The 21,772-nt window shown below is 37.6% G+C and overlaps 2 protein-coding genes across 6 annotated transcripts in view; one reads left to right on the top strand and one right to left on the bottom strand.

Moving 5' to 3' along the window:
- Positions 1 to 8,179, bottom strand: part of COL4A5 (collagen type IV alpha 5 chain) — a 259,474-nt gene extending 251,295 nt beyond the window's left edge. Inside the window, exon 1 of the mRNA XM_030807170.1 lies at positions 8,099 to 8,179. Coding sequence (XP_030663030.1) covers positions 8,099 to 8,179 — 81 coding nt within the window. The remainder of the gene's footprint in view (positions 1 to 8,098) is intronic.
- A 653-nt stretch (positions 8,180 to 8,832) lies between these two features.
- The window catches only part of COL4A6 (collagen type IV alpha 6 chain), a 274,981-nt gene continuing 262,041 nt past the window's right edge, over positions 8,833 to 21,772 (top strand). For 3 of the 5 annotated variants that reach the window (XM_003262184.4, XM_003262183.4, XM_012499010.2), the window contains exons 1-2: positions 9,880 to 10,124; positions 10,320 to 10,371. In XM_003262184.4, the coding sequence (XP_003262232.2) occupies positions 10,114 to 10,124; positions 10,320 to 10,371 (63 nt within the window). In that variant the 5' untranslated portion in view covers positions 9,880 to 10,113. Of the gene's footprint in view, positions 8,948 to 9,879; positions 10,125 to 10,319; positions 10,372 to 21,772 lie in introns of those variants that run through there. The other 2 variants (XM_003262182.4, XM_003262181.4) reach the window with 2 other exon arrangements.

The following is a 21,772-nucleotide window of genomic DNA, read 5'->3' as shown; positions in this document are numbered from 1 at the left end:
CATCAGATTCATTAAAATAAAAAAAGTTAAAAATTAAATTTAGCAAAAGCCTGTTTCTTTTTTAACATTTGCCTTTGACTGTCTTTAATTAATGAGTAACAAGGGATTTAAGGTTCCCATTTCAACAGGGTAGCAAGTACCATCATAGACTGCCCTTTTGGTTAAAGGCCAGCAGAAGCTGCTAAAGGCACAAAGTGTGGGTGGACCTGGACAGACTATGAAGGTAAATAAATTCAAGTTGCATAAAGTGAGAATCTGGTTTGTTAAAATGAAAGGAGCCTATGTGTCACATATCACACTGAAGATGTTTCTCTAAAATCCTCAAGAATTACTGCAATTTAAAAACACATCTTTATAATAAAGATTTAGCTAAGTGTCTGGGTGGTTCATTTATAATGTTAATTAGAAAGAATACATTTTCAAAAATTACTTCTGTTCCATAGCTGCTATCATCACAAAGGGATGAGATGATGGAATGATTACATTTGTAAAAGAAAATCATTAGAGACTAAGATCAAATCAGCCAACCAACTGGTAATCAATTGAGCATCAGTTCCATAGTCACTGTAGTAGATAGGAAAGAAAAATTAAGTCTGTCTCACAGGCACTCTTACACACTACTGATAGGAGTATAATTGGTAAAACCATTCTGGAAAGTAATTTGGCAAGAGCAGATCCCTATTACTCAGGAGCTTAAAGTTCAGCTATTCAAATGCCACCTGGAAAAACCATAATGCATAACAGTTTGTGACTTTGCAGAGAAATACATTTGAATTGTGCAGGCTATAGGGCTGGCAAACAGGCAATGAAGTCATTTGGCTATTGAAGAAATGTGAGGAGAAGGTAAAGTGAGTATGTTACAAATTGGGAGTGGTACAAAATGGATGGGGGACCTCACATTCCGTATGTACTAACCAGTTTAATTTTCTAAAAAGAGGAAATTGAGGCTGTGATATTATCTCCCCAAAGTGGGAAAAACAGATTAAGAATTAATGAAGGGAAGTTTCTGGAGTATCACTAAGGGAGAGATGAAAGCTAGGGACAATACTAGGTAAAGACACAGCTATTTAAGTGTAAGCCTGAAAGGCAGCTACAGTGCAGGGGCTGGTGAGAGGGGTGGGGAAAGAGGTCAGAAGGGCCTCTCATTTCAGATGCATATGCACAAAACTCTTCTGGGGGAGGGAGAATGTCAACGAATTTGAGTACGTTATACCACTGTTACAGCTAGGAAGAGATCAGCAGGAGAGGTATTTGTGGAGGGCAAGCTCCACCTTCTGCCCAGGGGAGAAAAGTAGGAGGATATATTGTGCACAAAATTAAAATTTAAGCCCTTAAGGATGAACAGCCTAGGCAGTTATGGTAAAGAATTATTAAAAGATGAGCCAATGGAGAGTCTTTCTTTAGAATCATCTTAAGTGACCAGTCACAGAAGGGTTTACAGAAAGGGCAATGAGAATTATTCAACTTTTCATCATGACTTTACTTTTCTCTATTATCTACCATGTATGAAATAGGGATTGAGGAGAATCTCATGAGCAGGTTCTAGAGCCTTGGTTTAAATCTTGGCCCAATCATGTATTAACTGCATGACCTTTGGCAAGTTGTTTAACCCATGTGGGCTTCTGATTCCTTGTATATAAAAGTGGAAATAACATTAGCTACCTAACAGGATATAACATAGTAACCACTAAAAAAAGTTACCATAATTTCTCTGTTGATATAGCCTTTTTAAATATCAGGGTCTACTGTATGTATCAAAGGCTTGAAAAATACTTATAGCGTTTAACCCACTAATTCCCCATGAAGGAGGCTGTAGCAATAAAATAATAAAAATATGGAATAAGAAATGTTCATGGCAGCACTTCTTACGATGGCTAACAAATCTTGACATTTTAAAATATATTCTACAAAAGTGAACAGATAAATAAATTGGGGTGTGTATAAATACAAGTTGTATGTAATCATTTTAAAATAATGTTTTAAAACTAAGAATGTTAACATGGGAAAGTGCTTGATAAGTGATCAAACGGTAAGAAATAAAACTGTATGTAGAATAATCCCAACTTACTTTTTTATTTTAACCAACTTTTTTTTGTTATTAGCAAGTGCTTATTTAATCAGGTTTTTTAGTATTTTAAAAATTCAGTATCTTCATGAAATGAAAACTGTACCATAGCAATTGAAACATGAATTGTGCTTAGAGTTTCACGATTCACGTCCAAACCTTAACATATCATTTACAATTCAAAAATTGTACTCTTACAAGTCATTGTTCTATGCCAAATGTATTTTTACAAACAGATTATATACATAGGAAAGAAAATAAGAAAAACAACAATAATCAAAACACACACCATTATTCTGTGCTCAGGCAGCACAGTTCTGGCCTGCTGGTAGAACTGTGGACATATTTTTATTTTCTTTATGTTTTTCAAGTTTCCAACATTGAGCAGCTGTTACTTTTGTTACCATATGAAATCAACATATGAATTCGTTCAATGAATGAACAAATATACAGTTATTGCTTCAAAAGGGACTTTAATCAAATAGAAAGAACAGATAAAATGTCATAAAACAAAATGCCTGTAAGACCAAATACATGCAGATACGAAACTGGGAGAGGCTAAATATTACAAATGTTCAAAGAAAGGTACAATCAGTATTTGATACTATAATAAGGGAAAGTTTCACAGGACTATTTATCTATTCTCACCAGTATGTAAACACCATGAAGGGAAGAACCTTGTCTTTATTTGGTTTTAGCCATAGTGTCTAGCACAAAATGATTTTGTAGGCAGTACACCTCCATGAATAGAAATAGAACAACATAAATAGAATTTTTGAGTACTTAGAAGTTGCTGAATAAATATCTGCTGAATAAATGTAAACATTATGCTGGAATTGAGCAAAGACTTGGACCTACAAAATTCTAATCAAGATGGAGGGCCAAAATGTGTATGCAGTGCTCACGGGATTGTAGGAAAGCTTACCGAGGCTAGACTGGAGGGAGTATATTGTAAAATGTAATGAAAAATAAGGTTGGATAAGGGAAAAGATCATGATAGGCCTTGAAAATCAGGCAGGAGATTTGAGAGCTGATGTAGTAAGAAATGGTAAGTCAATAAATATAATGACAATAATGAAATCTAAAATTGATTTAACATTTACTATGGTGTCAAATACTATATGTTTTACATAACTTTTCTCATTTTATCCTAAAAAAAAATATGTGAGATAGGTGCTACTGCCTCCCTTTTGCCAATGAGGAAATTAAGCCTCAAAGATTACTATTTTGCTGAAAGTTACACATCTACCAGTCAGATTCCAGGTCTGACTTCAGAAGACTCTGTATAAGACCTCTACAAAGTTCACAAAACGTGTGAGGAGAAATACCAGAAGAGAATGAGATCTTGTATATTTATTCTAGGGTCTTGGACTGGAATCAGAGGTATCATTATGAATCCATGATTTTAACATATATAAAGAGGGACTTCAAGAAATTGATATAGAAACAGGTATGTGTGCATATATACATATATTTCCTAGTTCTGCCTGCTGAGAGGGCCTAGAAGCAATGACACCTCAGTAACAATAAGTATGCCAAGCACCCAGATCTTGGCTTCTACATACCATTCTCCAATAAAAAGAATCAGAGCTCCTTGGAGAAAAGATTCTGATTCCAGAGTTGGGGCAAGGAAATTAAAAAATGAGTCTGGAGGCCAGGTGTGGTGGCTCACACCTGTAATCCCAGCACTTTGGGATGCCGAGGCGGGTGGATCACGAGGTCAGGAGTTCGAGACCATCCTGGCTAACATGGTGAAACCCCGTCTCTACTAAAAATACAAAAAATTAGCCAGGCATGGTGGCTGGCGCCTGTAGTCCCAGCTACTTGGGAGGCTGGGGCAGGAGAATGGCGTGAACCCAGGAGGCAGAGCTTGCAGTGAGCCGAGATCATCGCGCCACTGCACTCCAGCCTGGGTGACACAGTGAGACTCCATCTCAAAAAAAAAAAAAAAAAAAGAGGCTGGAACATCTGTGGTGCCAGAAAGTAAGAGGGTGCTTAAAAAATGATGGAGACATGTTGAAAGGACACAGGAGCCAATTTGAAGGGGCTCCTGTTGGCCAAATCTGGGTTTCAGCAAAAACAAAAAGTAGTAAGAGCATAATTCATTATAACCTATAGAATAAAACAAATATTCATTAAGTCCATACTGCTATAAACAGCTGAATAAATAAATATATACATTAAGCATAGAGAAGAGAAAGTTTTTTATTACAGTATAATTCAATCAATCAATAAATGTAAAAAATGTTGAAAATTGAAATCAATGTCTGGCAAATGTCACAACAATAATTTATTCAAGCCAGAATCATCAACATATGCTAAAATTAGTGGGCAAATACATGATGAGAAACAGGATATTTACACTGTCTCACAATATTGCCCTACAGAGTCTTACTTTGTAATTACAAAAGAAAAAATAGTGACTTTATAGTGAATAAACCTAGCAGACACCATCTTAACCAAGCTTTCAGGGATGTAAAGAGTCTCATGTCTTACATGTACAGACATCAAAAGGTAAATAAAAACACAAGAAAAAATACAAACTCTTATACTGCCACGGGACAGATACATATATAGATATATGCATAAGACTAAAGATATATATCTATATAGTTTGTGAATAAAATTGGATATGATAGGTAGGCAAATTAGTACAAAAAAAGAACAAAACTAAATTAAGCATGTTAAGTAAAGTGTGTTACCATACACACATACCTGGTTGTTTCACAATAGACACGCTCTTGAAAAGTTTGGTGGATTTAAAATTAATGCAGTAACTGAGTAATTAAATAATCATAAGGCAAATCTTCCTTCAAAACAAATCATCTGTCACAAATTGTAGTAGTTATATAAGTTGAAATGTTTACATATTGTGATTACATAAAATCATAAAACCTTCAACATCATTTGCTTTTAGATTACTTTTAAATAATCTCACTCTGTATGGATACAGATACAGAGGTCAAACTCTGATCTTTTTATTCTAGGCCCAAAGCTATTTCCATTACACCATGCTGCCTCTCCTAACATCAGCAGGAAGACATGTAACCCCCATTATCATTTCCATTTCACCTCCTGTGTCCAAAAAAAGTGGCAGAGATCCAAATACTTTACACACCAGTAAATCTCTATAGACCACATACAAAGTAGGCAGTATAGGACAGTCATTAAGGGCAAAGATTCTGGAGTCAAACTGCCTGGATTCAAATTTCCCAGCTTCACAAGTTACTGCCTACGTGACTGGATTTCTGGGAATGTATTCAACATCTGTAATTTGTAGTTTTCTCATCTGTAAAGTGGGGATAATAATGGTATATGTCTCATAAGTCTGTTCTGAAGATTAGATATGATAATGTGTATTATCATATTAGCGCAGTGCCTGGCACATAGTAAACACTCGTTATGTTATCTACATTAATAATGACGACAATGATGACAAATTTTTCCTATGGAGCAATATACTTCATAGAGGATGAAGTGTTTCATGGCTACAAACAACACTCCTACCCTTGATAAATTCGTGCCACCGGTCACAAGGAAGATAATACGTTTAAAGTAGAGAAAAATATCCAGCCGCTGGTCACAAGGAAGATAGTACGTTTAAAGTAGAGAAAAATATCCAATCTACCGCACAGAAAACAACTTACTAACTATGTAAAATAAAACTAACATAATTTTACATACTACCCACATCCACAAATCTAAGTGCATATCCCACTGACAGTGAATCAGTACAGGTATAATTACCTTCACATAAAAATGTTATTTCCATCACTAGAAATTATATTTCCAACTTAAAACTGTCTTCTCTTATTACTAACCTTTTGGCATAGAGGTTACTTTATTCCACCTAATGAATGCTCTACCTAAAAAAAAAAATCTTCCACATATTTATGATGTACCAATTTGGCATGATTTCAGAGATAAAGAAATCATTTATCTATAAAAGAGTAGAGCACTTTAAATAGCAACACTTTTTTGATATAAAAACCCCAGTACTAAACTACTCCAGTCAATGACTAGCCCTACCACCATCCAGTTTTACTCTGGAAATGGTCACCGATATCTCCAGCACTAGTATGGAGAGCCGATATCATTCATATTTTTGAGCCTATTAAAATATTTATGTATGAACCAGGAAAAACAAACCCTTGGTTTTAATAGAGGCACAATATCCTAATGATAGGAAAAGGGGATGTAACATGTTCTTTAAAAATTACATAGGAGGAAAAGGGAAAGAGCTGTAATGACTTCATGAATACTCATTAGTTTAAGAATCCAAGAAAACAAGCTTGCTCGCAAGTTTTGTCAATAAAAAGAAATCTCATTGTTAACATAAATTGATTTAATATAAATTGATGTGTGGTGTTGCTTTACATACCTGTATAATTGTCATCTGGTGCAAATTTGTTAAAAGTAACATCAAAAAACATATATATACATTTAATCAAACATCTACAAAATCTTTGTCCCTGGGCCAAATGCCATAAACACAGGACACCAAGAAGATGTTTTTAAAATGAACTATTTTCAACAGCACAATTGCAGTTTTATCCAAGTTTGTAGCCCTATTGACTGGCTAAACCTTACCCCCATTAAGATGCTCTGCATCAAAAAAGCGTTTTTAAATCATTTGTCTACTTTGATGGAAGAAAATTATGGCATGCATAGTAAAAATATTTGATATGCATGGTTTTTCAGCAAATTTGCTATTGTAATTATGTTGTGCTCAGAGTAATATGAAAGTTAGTTTTCATACACTGGGTACACACCTTCAGAAGGATAGAAAGAGGACATGTGATTTGAGGCATGCTAAGTGCTATAGGGAAGCTAAACAGCTAACTTAAAAGTGGAACCAGATGAGTTGTAACACAGCAGCTGCTTATAAAGAATTGACAGTCACTCAACCAGGTGAAGGCCTAAGCCATGATCTCATATTAAACAGTTTTTAAAACCATCCATAATGATCACTCAAATAAATTTAAATAATTTCTCACACACTTATTGTTTAGAGGTTATATGAAATTAAAGATGATGGGCTTCAGGCTGGAGAACATTTTCTCTCACAAAGCCATTCATTTTTTAACATCTGGCCCTCATCCCCAATAGGACAGTGGGTGAGACTACCCAGATACCCTGCTAAGAGATATACTGAGGTTTGAATTCTACATTCCTAAAACTGAATGGAGCTTTTTGCTGCTATTTCACATGTACATCCTCCCCCACTTTCCTTTAAACTGGAACACTGATTCTCCTTTGAAAAAGGAGTATTTTCCTTTGAATAGGTGATGGGCAAATTCTCAATTTGTTCAGGTGCCTTGGTGGGTTAAAAAAAGTAAACAAAAAACTCATAACTTAGAAAAAACAACAACAACAACAAATAAAGACGCAAAAGACCTGAAGCCTGAGACTTTACCTCACTCTTCTTGGTTTGTTACCTTAGCATTTCATTTGTAACAAGGATGTCAAAAGGGAAAAGCAGGTCAGTGGCTTGAATGACCTGAGGTGGGGGTAGGTTCATGTTTCTTAAGGAAAGAGCAAAGGGGACGAACTTCACTGAGGCGCTAAAAACACTTTGATGGAAGCTGGATTTTCGAAGAGCCAAAATATTAAACTACAGACAAAATTTAAAGAGTGAGTGGGCTGGGTACAAGTAGTGAAAAGGTTAGTCGCCAGGCAGGGAAACACCCGACGGTGGAGGGAGGGGAGGAAAAGTTTTAAATACCCACCACAGCCTAGTGAGCCCTTAATTAGTGTCCCCCACTTCTGACTTTGCTCTTGCCCCCGGAGGAGCTAGCTGCAGGGAAGCAAGCAGCCCTATTTTTAAGCACTTAAACCTCTCCATTGGACTTCAGAAGGCTTGAGCTACCCGTGTTGCAAATAACGTTTCTTCCTAAACATGAGAAAGCAAATTTGAATTCCCCAGTCAAGGCCAAAAGGAAGATAAAGGGATCCCCCCCCCCAAAAAAAAGAAAAGGTAATTTCGGCGTGAAAGAGCGGTGATGGGCGCGGGGGAGGGGAGGAAGGACTTACCGCAGCCTCTGCAGGCTGCCCCCAAAGACTCAGGGCCAGTAAGGACAAGCCGGCAGCCAGGCTGACTCCACGCAGTTTCATTCTTCTCCGGCTCCCGCAGCTCCTTCAGCACCCGCACGAAATTCCCGGCTGGCTCTAACCAATTGACATAATCTTGAGGGTTTATATGGAGAGAGCTAGAGCCGGAGAGGGACAATGAGGCTTGGGTGAAGAGAAAGAAGCTTTTTAAGAGTGGAAGAAAAAAAAAAGAAGAAGAAGAAAGAGCTACTCTTCCTTCCCCACTCCCCTCCCCAAAGCCGGTCTCTCAGGAGAACTTTTCCCTTCTGTCCAGACTTGCAAACTTTTTCTTCACTCAATTCCTACAGATCTACTTTCCTCCCTCTCTTCCCCCAGCAAGGCCCCCCTCCTCACCAGCACAAGGGAATTTGAGTATCACTCCGCCACAGTTTTAGACTGCACCAGCAACCTGCGAGGGAGTGACGCTCAGTTATTTGGGGGAGGGAAACTTCCAGACTAGTTGACTGAGCACCATGAGTCCAACCAGGAAGCTTTTCTATTCGTTCATTTGCACCTTCCGTTGATACTACTTTTCTAGGCTCAGTTCCACTTTCATTGGTGTAAGCACCAAAGCCAATTACAAATAGATCTAAACTGGGACTTTTTTTTTAGCGGATGGATCTCAGAGGGGCCGTGCTTTTTATTGTTAATCATTAGAAACAAATTTTGGTCGGTGCTCCCTGGGCTGCTGGTCTTCTTTACCTTCCAGCTGCTCACAGAACAGAGAGTTTCTACATACAAGCAGAAGATGTGAAAATATTGGGAATAAATAAAGTATATGCTTATAAACAAGTAAGAAAATAAACAAGTATATGTGCGTGAATACTTTATGTGTGTTATATACATATAAGATCTGGGAGCATTCAGCAGGTATTGGTAATTATTCTATGGTATTATGTTATTATAATACAGCTATATCTCTTTGTTTAGCTGCATTGAATGCCATAATTAATGCCTCCTATATTGAGCTAGTGTAAAAGGTATTGACTCTTATTGTAGTTGTGTTTCAGAAAGATTTAGGGCAGGGAATTAAATAAATTTAGTGCAGTGTTTCTTAGAATTAATATAAACACTTAATTGGAAATATTTAAATAGAGTTGATGGCAGCTGAATCGATATCTCCGAAATAAAGACTTGAATGTTCCTTTGATAATTCTGATATATAGATTTTTTTTAAAGTAACAAAAGGACTAGAAAATTCTTTCTGCGGACTCCTTGGAGAATCTTCAAGAATTTGATGGAGAATTCTTCACAATATTTCTATCTCCCTAGAATTAACCACTTCAGAGTCTTTCAAGGTTTTGGATCTATTTCACGAGGGCCCACTCATCCTTAGGCTCTGCTTAGCTCAGAGTGGATTTACAACTCCAGAAACTGTCTCCCCTTCCCAATAGCCTAGTGTACTATCAATTTGAATCAGTGTTGTATGCATTTGGTCATGTGTGCAAGGGCACTTTCGGGCCCATCTGTCTATGTGGGAATAGTATGCCTATGTCTCTTTATGTGTAACCTAACAGTAAAGTTGATAGTATATGATGCACAGTTGCTTAGGTCTTAGTGTATAAGTCTCTAACGGGCTGTGTGTGAAGCTGTGGAGATACTTAGGGATGTTGTGTGGAAAGGTGCCTGAAAGTGAGAAAGACTACCGGCTGCCCAAGGTAGGGGGGATGATTGACAGCAGACAGCCCCGCCCCTTTCCCCTCCATTCTTTCCTCTCCTGCTGCATGGAACTATCTCCTGAGTGCTGCAAGTTGTAACGGGCACCGCTGAGCCTGTTTCCCTTTGGAGCACTTCTTATCTAGAAGCTGTGTTTAGTTTCTTCCAAACTGGGCTACTTCGTCCACCTACTCTGTTCTGAGTAAGGAAACAGCCTCCAAGCATCAGCAGAGCCCAGATGAGCCCGGGCCGCGGAGCCGCTTAGCAGTCTCCCGGGACCCAGCTCCGGAGGAGCCGCAAGCATGCACCCTGGGTGAGCTGTTGCTGCCCCGAGCTCCCCTCCTCTTTCTTACTTCGGGTTACTTTGCTAGGCCGGGACTATACTTGTACTTCTGTCACTGCAGAGAAATTGGGAGGAGGCATCCAAAAGGGTTCGTGGGGCCACAGGCAGACGCACGACCCCGAAGCCTAGAGAGCCCATTATTACTCACCCTCCCTCCCATTTCAGGTTGTGGCTGCTCCTGGTTACGTTGTGCCTGACCGAGGAACTGGCAGGAGCGGTGAGTCTCTTCTCACGACCCTTTTCCCTCCCCCTCCTTTGACCCTCTCACCATCCCCATCTCTAGTATTTATGTTAGGGGGCTGCAGAGAGTTTCACCGCCAGACAGAGTGCACACCACTCCCCTTTCTAATGGGAGTTAATGAGATTCTTGGAGAGGAATAGCACGGTGTCAAGTCAGTGTTTTTGGGACCAAGATATCTTCCAAAACTTCGTAACGGGTTGGGAAAATAAAAGTGGAAGACACAAGATGCACACATTTCTGAGCCTCTTCCCCAGACGACTTAAGATGACTAGCATCTGATGCCTTCCTCTGCATCAATCTCCACGGCAGAAGAAACATAATTTTCCCTGGTCTTCAAGAACTTGAATTGGCACACTAGTTTGAGAGTGGGAGGAGAGCACAAGGAGTGGAACTTGAAAGTGCCACAGATGCTATGGAAATGAAACTTAAGTACATGCTTAGTCCTTTGACAGTACCAGGTGACAACATCTGGATTCTTTAACTACCTGAATTGAACTGATACCACTAGGTGATGTTCAATTTCTGTCTGATGTGTCCTGTTACTTGTTTTCTGCATCACCAGAAAGTTAAAAGATAAAGCTGTTATAACAGAAAAAAAATCAAAGTTAACATTTCATAGGCTGTTTAGATGTCATCTATCAAATCAACTAGGGACTGCAGGTAAAGAAATTTCTGAAGACATTTGGTCCAGAAAAGTTTAATGGGTCCCAGAAAGTAGAGAAATCTCCAGTGGAATTACTAGGATAATTTCACAAAGATGGAGTGACCCAAATAATCAAAGATGCTGCAGTTTTCCAGTTTCACTAGCTACTTACGCTGGCAGAAATAAAAACTGTTGAGTTTGAATATGAAGTTGTTCAATTGTTGAATACTATTTCACTGCTGTATTTTTTTAAAAAATTCTTAATGATACCCAAAGCCATTCACTATATAGATGAGAGATGAATATATATTCCAAATATTTATCTTGTGGGTTTTGATCATTTTAACTGATTGGCTCTACTTTTTAATATTTTAAATATTTTTAAATACTATTATAGGGCCATACTTAATTCAACCTAATAAATCACCTGATGCGTTTATGAAAAAATGGATTATTTTATCTTGGCATATGATGTCTTTAAGAAAATACCAGAGTGAAGCTATTTCTCTTATAAAGAGAGGAAGATGCCAGAAAACTTTAATACCAACATCTTGTGACCCCTTAACTCAACATCAGTTCCTATGTAAGTAAATTCTGGACTTTGTAAGCAAAGACACTGATCTAAGACTCTCTGTACTTCTCCATCTTATTCCTTCAATATACAAGTTTAGTTATGTATTACCACGAGGCTCAATACTACATTAATTGAAAATGCCAAGATTTGATTAGTTAACAATTCATCCAGGAATCTCGCCACTTGTAAAAGTGCCATGCTTGGGCAGAATACCCTCAAGCAAAACTTTTATTTTTAGACTCTGGCTGATTTTATAAAGTGTACTTTTGGGAAAAACAATACAGATCATTCCAGATAGCTGAAGACTTCACAAACACTGCATCTTATCACTTAATACCTTTAAAAACCACTTTAATGCTTGGAATTCTTTCAAGTATTGAAATGAGTCTCCAAAATTAAGCACTGCTTTGGTGTATGAGTTTTAGACTCTGTCTCATTGTTTTATGATGTCACCTGCTATGTCAGTGTGATTGACCATGGTAAGTCTAAAATAGACCTTGAACTCCGCAGATAACACTTTATTTTTTGACTTATTTAAGTACAGAGCCACTTCCTTCACTTGTTGTTTACTTATGCACAATATCCTTGACATTGTAAAGCTATTTTTTTTCAGTTTTGGGGAAAATGACAAATATAAAGAGAGTCACAGAATAAGTTATAAGAAGATGACTTTTCTGAAGGGATGTTTTGTTTTTCTTTTATACTCTTTGCACTGGATTCTCATCTATACGGGCTGGTTCTCATGTTCTACACCCAATTCCAGTTTCTCCTCGTGAGTTTGTTGTGTTTTTCACCCTTTGGATTGTTTTAAACACTTAAATTCTCTGTGCCATGTTTGACTAATATTAATGAAAATAGCTATTAAAAATAGATTGGCAGGAACTATGTTGCGTTTTGCTATGAGAAAGTCTCTTTACTGTGAGAATTAAGCTGCCAATAATATTGGCAAGCATTTAAAGACTGGGCCATTTAGGGGCTTTTGGGCTCTTTCTTTTCCCAAGTTTACAAAGCACATCTATATAAAGTAAAGGAAAACTAAATGTTAAAGTCCATGTTAAAGAATGAGCTTCCATTAAATTTACTTTAAAGGAGTAATGATCTTCATTCAGGTGAAATATTTGCACAATTTATCTGCATAAAATAGAGTCTAGGATCTCAGAACATCCGTAATTGTCTTTGGCTATTAAGCGCCTAACTATCTAAGGGGCTGTGCTAGGCTAAGCACAGCATGCAAAGATTTATTTAAACATAGTTCCTAACTCTAGGAATTTGCTGTCTCAGACAATAGTGGTCATTATGTTCCTTAGAAGATAGGATGCTTAACGATAGGTTATTATCTACATGTACCTGCATTGTGTTAGAGAAAAGTCTAGAAATATACAAATCTCACCATCAGCCAATATATTTAGGAAAAAACATGTATCCTGAAGTAGTCAGATCCTTATGTTTTCTTCACACTTTGCCCCCTCCAAATGAGCTTTCAGGAAAAGGTCGAATACAATCAAGCATACTTAAAGTCAAAAGCCTAGGGGGATACTTACTTGGGTTGGGAGGAGGGTAAGGAGAGAAAACATTTCTATTGTTCCTTCTGCAGAGAGCATAGGTAAAATGCCTTTAGCTGCACTCAAATCAAGGTCTGATCGAAATATCAACTTATTTCTTTAAAGTTGTAACATGCCCAGGTTGGTCCTTTCTGTTGTGATTTTCAGTCTTACAGCAGTCATCAAAATGTGAATATTATGTTAAGGGAGTTCAGAGATGGAGACAATCTCTTCTAGTTCTAAAGACCAAGAGGAATATTTGCATTATCTGGGGCTGTGTCTCTATAAATCCTTAAAGTACTCTTCTACTTTACCTGCTAGCAAATATCTTATATCAGCTAGCTATGAAAAATCACAACATATAATATACATGTGTGTATGTGTGTATATAAATATATATTTTATATATATATATATCTTGGGATGACTAAGGATACTGATAGAAATGTATGAGTACACTATCAAGTAAATCATCAAATGACTGTAAATAGATAATCCATAGATGATAATATATTTACATTATTTACGGGTCAAATTCAAATATATTTTAAGATAAAAGAGGAGGGGATAATAGATATTATTATCTAAAGTGTTACTAAAGAAGCAAATATATAACCATTTCAAAAATTGTTTTATTATACATTTTAATGATTGTATTTCAGTGTAATCAGTTTCCATTGTAATCCCATGTATTTTATTGTATACTTCTAAAACTAGCAGGGTGCTGGTGGCGTGTGCCTGTAGTCCCAGCTACTTAGGAGGAGGCTGAGGCAGGAGGATTGCTTGAGAACAGAAGTTTGAGGCTGTGACGCGCCATCATTGTGCCTGTACTCCACCCTGGGCAGCAGAGTGAAACCCTGCCTCAAAAAGAAAAAAAAAAATAGTATTCTAAAAAGGAGTCCATAGGCTTCACTAGACTGCCAAAGTATGGCCTTAAAAAAGTACCCCTAGTTTAAGAAAATTGGTTTTACAAAAACAGTCATTTTCTAATGTTTGTTCAGGCATGAGGGGAATTGTGTTGACTCTAAGTGCCAACAATCTTTTAATTTTTAAGCATGGTTTGGAGTCTTCAATAAATATGCTCCTATATTCTGTAAACTCATAATCAAGCCATATGACTGGAGTAAAGTATACTGTTTCCCTTATTATCTCATTAATAGAATAAAACTGCTTGACCTCAATTATTAATATTGGTTTTTATTTGCCTGAATTATATGGATTATTTCATAATTTTACCACAGGTGCAATTGTGGCACACCACAGCCTAAAGCAGTCCACCTGCCTCAGCCTCCTGAGTAGCTGGGATTATAGGCACACACCACAGCTCCCTGTTAGAATAATCTTAAAAGTATGGCTGGGTGCAGTGGCTCATGCCTGTAATCCCAGCAGTTTGGGAGGCCGAGGTAGGTGGATTGCTTGAGCTCATGAGTTCAAGACCAGCCTAGGCAACATAGTGAAACTCCGTCTCTACAAAAAATACAAAAATTAGATGGGCATGGTGGTGCACGCTTATAGTCCTATCTACTGGGAGGCTGAAGTGGGAGGATGGCTTGAGCCCAGGAGTTGGAGGTTGCAGGTGAGCTGAGATCATGCCACTGCACTACAGCCTGAGCAATAGACCTAGACCTTGTCAAAAAAGAAAAAGAAAAAGAAAAAAAAAACAGTATACAGTAATATACTTGGAGTATAGACTTGTCTTATACTGTGTAGGTGACAAGACATACACATATAAAAAGAACATCGTGGGATAACATCAGGCTATATTAAACTATCAAGTCCTTTATAGCTGCCTGAATGTCCCAGTGAGGCAGATCATAGGGCTTTTACTTGTTTTAAAGTCTAATTAAATGTAAATAGAAGACCTGATAATCATGTTCAAGGGAAAATAGTAATGGGAAAATTGGCTAAGAGCAATTATCAACTCTCTTACTTTCTTTAATCTATCCCTTTCCTAGGGTTTCTATTTTTCTTCTGTAAACAATATTGAATTCTCCTCCGTTATAACAATGAATTTTAAAAAATCACCTCATTTTCTTTAATAATTCTAACCTCTTCAATTGCATTACCCCCAAGTTCCTGGGTATCGTCTAGTCTTCATCACCAACCACTTACCCTTCAACCTATTACAGTCTCAACTGAGTCTACTCCAGGCAAACAGCCCTCTTTCAAGCTACTAATGGCTGCCTAATTACCAAACCCAATGGTTTATTTGCAGTCCCCATTCTATCTGACTTCACTGTGTTATCTGACATTTCCCAGTTACTCTGATACTTCTTTTTCCCCTTGTTTTTTTGTTTTGTTTTGTTTTTTTGTTTTTTTTGTTTGAGACGGAGTCTCACTCTGTCACCCAGGCTGGAGTGCAGTGGCAGGGTCTTGGCTCACTGCAACCTCCGCCTCCCAGGTTCAAGTGATTCTCCTGCCTCAGCCTCCCGAGTAGCTGGGACTACAGGTGCCCACCATCACACCTGGCTAATTTTTGTATTTTGAGTAGAGACGGGGTTTTACCGTGTTAGCCAGGCTGGTCTTGAACTCCTGACCTCAGGTGATCCACCTGCCTCGGCCTCCCAAAGTGCTGGGATTACAGGCGTGAGCCATGGTGCCCGGCCTCCTCTTGTTTTTTAAGACATTATACCTCACTAGGGAGCTGGTAATAATCCTGAAATAAATAATCCCAAATCCCATAATTCTAAATGTTGAAATCCTGAAAGATCAAAATCCCAAAAATATTCTGGAAAAAGTAATTTTAAAAATTATTTAAAAGATATTTACTTACATTTTTTAAAGGATTGTTGTTTGAGAAACATAAAACCCAACAGAACATTCCAAAGGTCACTTTACATAAGAAAATAGACAATAATAACATACATAGTTTTGTAAGGATAAACACTTAGTGTATACTAGTGACAGTCACACTTGTATGGCAGTTATAAGTAGTTGAACTGTATTCACAAAGAAATAGGTCAAAAGGAAAATGTATAAAGACATGTCACTATGGTTGGTAATTGTGTGTATCCAGCTTTATAACTGTAGTCATCTGAAATACCTTGATGAACAACCGAAGTCTTTTGACAAGATAGATAAAAAACCACCATAGGTGACCACCATATATGCAGTCATCCGAAGAGCCAAGATCTTGAGAAATTTTATCTTTCACAAATGCAGATGTACAAAAAGACATCTCTTCATTCACGGAGGAAGTTTTCACATTTTTACATACACACACAATGCTTACACACAAAGTCAACATTGTGATAATACACGTTCATGGAATCAAATTTCTGATGTCCAAGGCAACAGAAGAAAAGTCTGCCCCAGCTTTCAGAGAGAGACCAATTTGCCTTCTCTATTTGTTCTCTCCCAGCCTCTAGCCTATTGGATGGTGGCAGCCCACATTGAGGGCAGATCTTCTCTAGCTTGTCCACTGGGACTCATACATGAATCTCCTTTGGAAACACCCTCAGAGACACACCCAAAATAATACATTACCGGGTTTCTAGGTATTCCTTAATCCAGTCCAATTGACCCAAAAATTAAGTCTGCAAGTCCACCCCTTGTCAACTTGGCACCCGTTATGCATCTCCTTAAACCATACTTAATTTCTAAATAAAGACAATAACAAGGAAACAGTTCCACTTCACATAATGCAACTAACATGGCACAACTATCCCATCTGCTAACAAAAACACACTTCCCCAGAATTCAGTTTTCAGGATTTCAACATTCGGGATTTTAATCTTTCAGTATTGTGATTTTCAGGATTTTAGGTGTTGAAGATTTTAGACTCTAGGGATTTAGACTTTAGGGATTTTGATCTTTGGGATTTCAACATTTGGGATTATGGCATTCAGGATTGTGTCTTTTGGGATTATGACACAAACTTACCTCACTAGTTCTCCTTATACTTCTCTGATTTTTTAATTTATGCTATTAATTCAACAAATATTTATTGAGCAACAACTATATTCCAGATAGTATGCCAGGCCCTAGTGACACAGTGGTGAACAAGTTAACCATGAACTTTGCTGTTATGGAATTTATAATCTTTATCACTCTCTTGTCCTAAAATGGTGGGTTTTTTCCAAAACTTAATTCTTTACTGTCTTCTTGCCTCTGTGGTTTTAACTATGCCTCCTATACAGTGATGATTATCAAATTTATATCCCCAGCCAAGACATCTCTTTTGAGCTCTAAATCTATATTTCCATTTGCCTACTGAGCCCTTGTACCTGTCTCTCAATTAGTTGATATATATGAAACACTTAAAACAGTGCCTGGAGTTTAGTATAGGCACTCAGCCAAAGCCAGCTATTATTATTTTTATTGCCCCAAATACAGTATATTTAAAGGTGAAATTGTTTTCTTCTCCTTCCCATGACACTCCAACCAGCTGGGATCTTTTTTATTTTTGCTAAATGTCATCACCATCCACCAAGTTTCAGCAAGAAGCTACAGAAGCAGCCATCAGCTCTCACTATTTCCAAAATTCTCACCAAGTTTTGATAATTTTACCAAAAATCTGTAGAATCTGGCTTTTCCATTCATATTCTGTTGGCTTCAAACTTCATACATCAGTAGCCTCCTAACTGGTTTTTCTACCTCCTGACTCCACCCTTATCTCTACATTGCCACCAGAGTTACTTTACTAACAACAAACCCAATTATGTTATCTTCTGATTTAGTGCCTTTATTGGTTTCTTGTTTCTTCCAGGATAAAATGCATACTACTTGGTTTGGCACATTTAAGGGCTTTCATTTTCTGACCCATCTACTTTTCTATCCTCATGTCTGTGTGTTTCTTCCTACCAGTCTTTCTTTCCAAACTCATGGTGTATATTACACTTCATTCAGACTGAACTTCTCACCATTCCCAAACCACTTTATGTTCTTTCACATATCTTTGCTCCTGGATATGAAGTCCCTCTCTCTGGAATATCCTTCTCTATTGTTTCTATCTTCTTTTCTATCTAATGAACTCCTATTCAATCCTTAATACCCAGACCAAGTATAATTTTTTCTATGAAACAGTTCTAGACCTCTTCAGAATGAATTTATTCTTCCTTCTCCTGTGCTTCCAAGGAGCTTTGGGCCTCTTTGGTAGCACATCCATGTGGTGGTAAGATTCCTATGCTTACATGACTACGTTACATTCTTCAACCTTGTACTTAGGGTATGTCCAGGATACTGCCAGGCTGAGCATAGGTGATCAATACATGACTTTCAAATGAGTAAACATCTCCTAATGGCTCACAACAAACTGCCTTCTCCCTGTCTATCTTAAAAATTACTAATGTTAACTCCAATAACAATTGAATTGATGGAAAATTATCAACCCTGTTCAATAGTATAATGTTTAAGAGAAAGCACTCTAGAATCAGACTTTTGTCTAAATGCTGCCTCTGCCCTCTTACACTTCCTAGCTGTGTGACTTAGAGTAACTCATTTTACCTTTCTGAGATTTAATTTTCTTTTTTCTTTTAGAGTGTTCAATGAAATTTTTATTGAGATAATTGTAGATTGACATGCAGTTGTAAAAAATAGTACGGAGAGATCCTATGTACCCTTGTCCAGTTTTCCCCTAGTTGTAATACTATAATTTAATATCACAACCCGGATACTGACATTGATAACATTCACTGATCTTATTTCATTTTCCTTGTACTCATTTGTATGTGTGTATTTTGTTCTATACAATGTCCTCACAGGTGTAGGTTGGGATATCCATTGCCACAGTCAAGATACCAAAGTCAACAAGGATCCCTCATGCTGTCCTTTTATAACCACATCCATATTCCTCCTCCAACAACGTATATTAAGTTTCGACAAATGTACACAGTTTTATAACTGTCTCCACAGTTGTAATAAAAACACTTATTTCCCAGAAAGTTCCCTTGCACTCTTTGCAGTCAATTCCCTCCCCCTCATTCTGCACGCTAGGCAACCACTGATCTGCTTTCTATTATTGTAGTTTTGCCTTTTCTAGAATTTCATGTAAATGTAATCAGCATAGCACTTTTGAGATTTATCCATGTTGTTATAAGTATCAGTAGTTCATTCCTTTTATTGCTGAGTAATAAAAGTAATGGATATATCACATGTTAATTCTCTCTTCATCAGTCCATAGACGTTTAGGTTGTTTACAGTTCTTCATTATTATGAGCAAAGCTATGAATATTCAAGTCTTCATGTGAACATGTTTTCATTTCTCTTGGGTAGGTATCCAGGAGTATGATTGCTATATGGTAAGCACATATTTCATTTTGGATAGTTTCTAAGTCTATAGCTTCATATTCACTGATTTTTCCTTCTTCAGAATCTAATCTGATATTAATACCACCTGTGTGTTTTTTCATTTCAGATATTATATTTTTCTTTTCTAGAAATTCCTTTTGGATTTTAAATTTTACAAACTTCCATTCTTCTCCTCATCCTGGTCACATTTTCCTCTACCTTCTTGAACCCATGAATCTTTTTTTTTAAGTTTTATTTTAGGCTCAGGGGTCACATGTGCAGATTTGTTACATAGGTAAACTCGTGTCACAGGAGTTTGTTGTACAGATTATTTCATCACCCCAGTACTAAGCCTAGTACCCAATAATTATTTTTTTCTGACCCTCTCCCTCCAAGGTTTAATTTTCTCATCAGCAGAAAAGGGATGATGATATTATACTTTGTTCTTGAGGTATTATTGTGGATGCTGTATGTGAACATGCCATGCACCGGGTAGGTGCTAAATTCCTCTCCCATCTTTTCCCCCCAGTAGCCTCAGAGACTTAAAAATCATTTCCCAATTTTGACAACTGATGTTTGATAAGATGAGAGAAAGGGAGATGTCAGAGAAGACTCTCTCATTTGTAGATTGTATGTCTAGAACAAACTTGTCCAACCTGTGGCCCAAGGGCCGCATATGGCCCAGGATGGCTTTGAATGCGGCCTAACACAAATTGGTAAACTTTCTTAAAACGTTCCGAGATATATTTGCTCTTTTTTTTTTAGCTCATTAGCTATTGTTAGTATTACTGTATTTTATTTGTGGCCCACAACAATTCTTTTTCTTCAAATTTGGCCCAGGAAAGCCAAAAGATTGGACACCCCTGGGGACAATGGCCATATTTCTCAGTTGTCCCCCTCATCTCTTTATCCCAATTTCACCACCATAATAGTAACATACGTTTTCAAGTCTTTCAAGTTTACAAAGCACTTTGTCATATATTATTTTGTTAGCTGCTCAAGACAACCCTGTGAGGGACAAATATTCTCATCCCAGAGAGATTAACTGATTTATCTAAGGTCACAAACCCAACAAATGGCAGAGTTAAAGCCCACTCTACTATGCTATCTCTTTAATTTAGGTTTTTTATCATCTCTTATCTAGACTCCCTACAGCAGACCTAACTGTTTCAGTTTCAGATTTTCACTGTCTCCTCATTGGCTTTCCTCATATCCATCCTCTCTGAAAGCAAAGAGCTTATTCTAAAACACAAATTGATCATGCCACTCTAACATTTGTGGAAGCTCCCTACACCCATAGGGTATCAGATCTGGCCCTGCCTACCCATCCAATTCCATCTCCTGTCTTGTCCTCATGTAGCTGATGTTTAGGTCACAGTTATACTTGTGATGTTGGCTTAACAGGACGTGCATATTCACTCTTTCTGCTTCTCCTGCTTTTTTCATCCTCTGCCTTGCCTTCCTCCTGTCTCTACAGATGGACATATTGTTCTTCTCTTAGGAAGTTAACTTAGTATTTTTCTGAAGTCTTCTCTTCTTTTGTCCTTCTGTTTCTCACTGTTTTTTCTTCCCTTCAACTAATATTTATTTAGTGACTAGTATGTGCCAGGCACTGTGGTCAACCCCATTGTGGGAAGGACTATGTCAAGTACAGAGCACAGGGAGGGGCAAGAGGAAAGAGAGAGGTAGAACTTTGTGAGATGTGGATGGAGGATAGGAAAGAGACCTGTTCTGCACTCTTACTTGTTCCGTAACTCCTCAGAGCATTTACCTAATACCTGTACTACCATATATCTCTCTTTGTGGGGTGTGATTGGCATTATAGTTATTGCCAGCCACTTATTTTGTGTCCAGTTCTCTAAGAAACCCTTTATACACGGAGGACTCACTCCTGCAGCATATGTCTGGTCCTTCCACATTTATCAAATGTAGGCAAGCCATGAGGTATGTGTCTATTCTCAAGCTTTTTGGGGATTCCGTATTTAATTCTGGATGTCCATTTCCTGACTTTTTCCCCTTCTATTTCTTTATGAAGTGGTTAAAAAATTAAAAGCTATAACTTTAAAGCCAGATATTCCCAGGTTCAAACACAAACTCCACTATTAACTACGGCCTTAGGACAAATCATTAAATATATTATTAACTGTAAAATTATTACTATTGCAGTTATTATTTTCCCCTCATTCATTGTGATTGCCTCTGCACTAGAAATGGGTAGTGAGCCCATTTGGGTGACAATTTAGGAAAAAAAATTGCTTAATTATTTGTTGAATTTGTTTTTCAAGTGTCCTAGGGGAAAAAGTGTTAGAATTGTTATTTTACTTGTTCCAGTTTCCCCAAAGCCACTTCTACCTCTGCTGCCCTACCTTTGTGATTTCCTGTAGAGACCTG

This window comes from Nomascus leucogenys, chromosome X, assembly GCF_006542625.1.
Source record: "Nomascus leucogenys isolate Asia chromosome X, Asia_NLE_v1, whole genome shotgun sequence".
Lineage (NCBI taxonomy): Eukaryota > Metazoa > Chordata > Mammalia > Primates > Hylobatidae > Nomascus > Nomascus leucogenys.
This window is presented reverse-complemented; position numbering and strand designations above follow the sequence as displayed.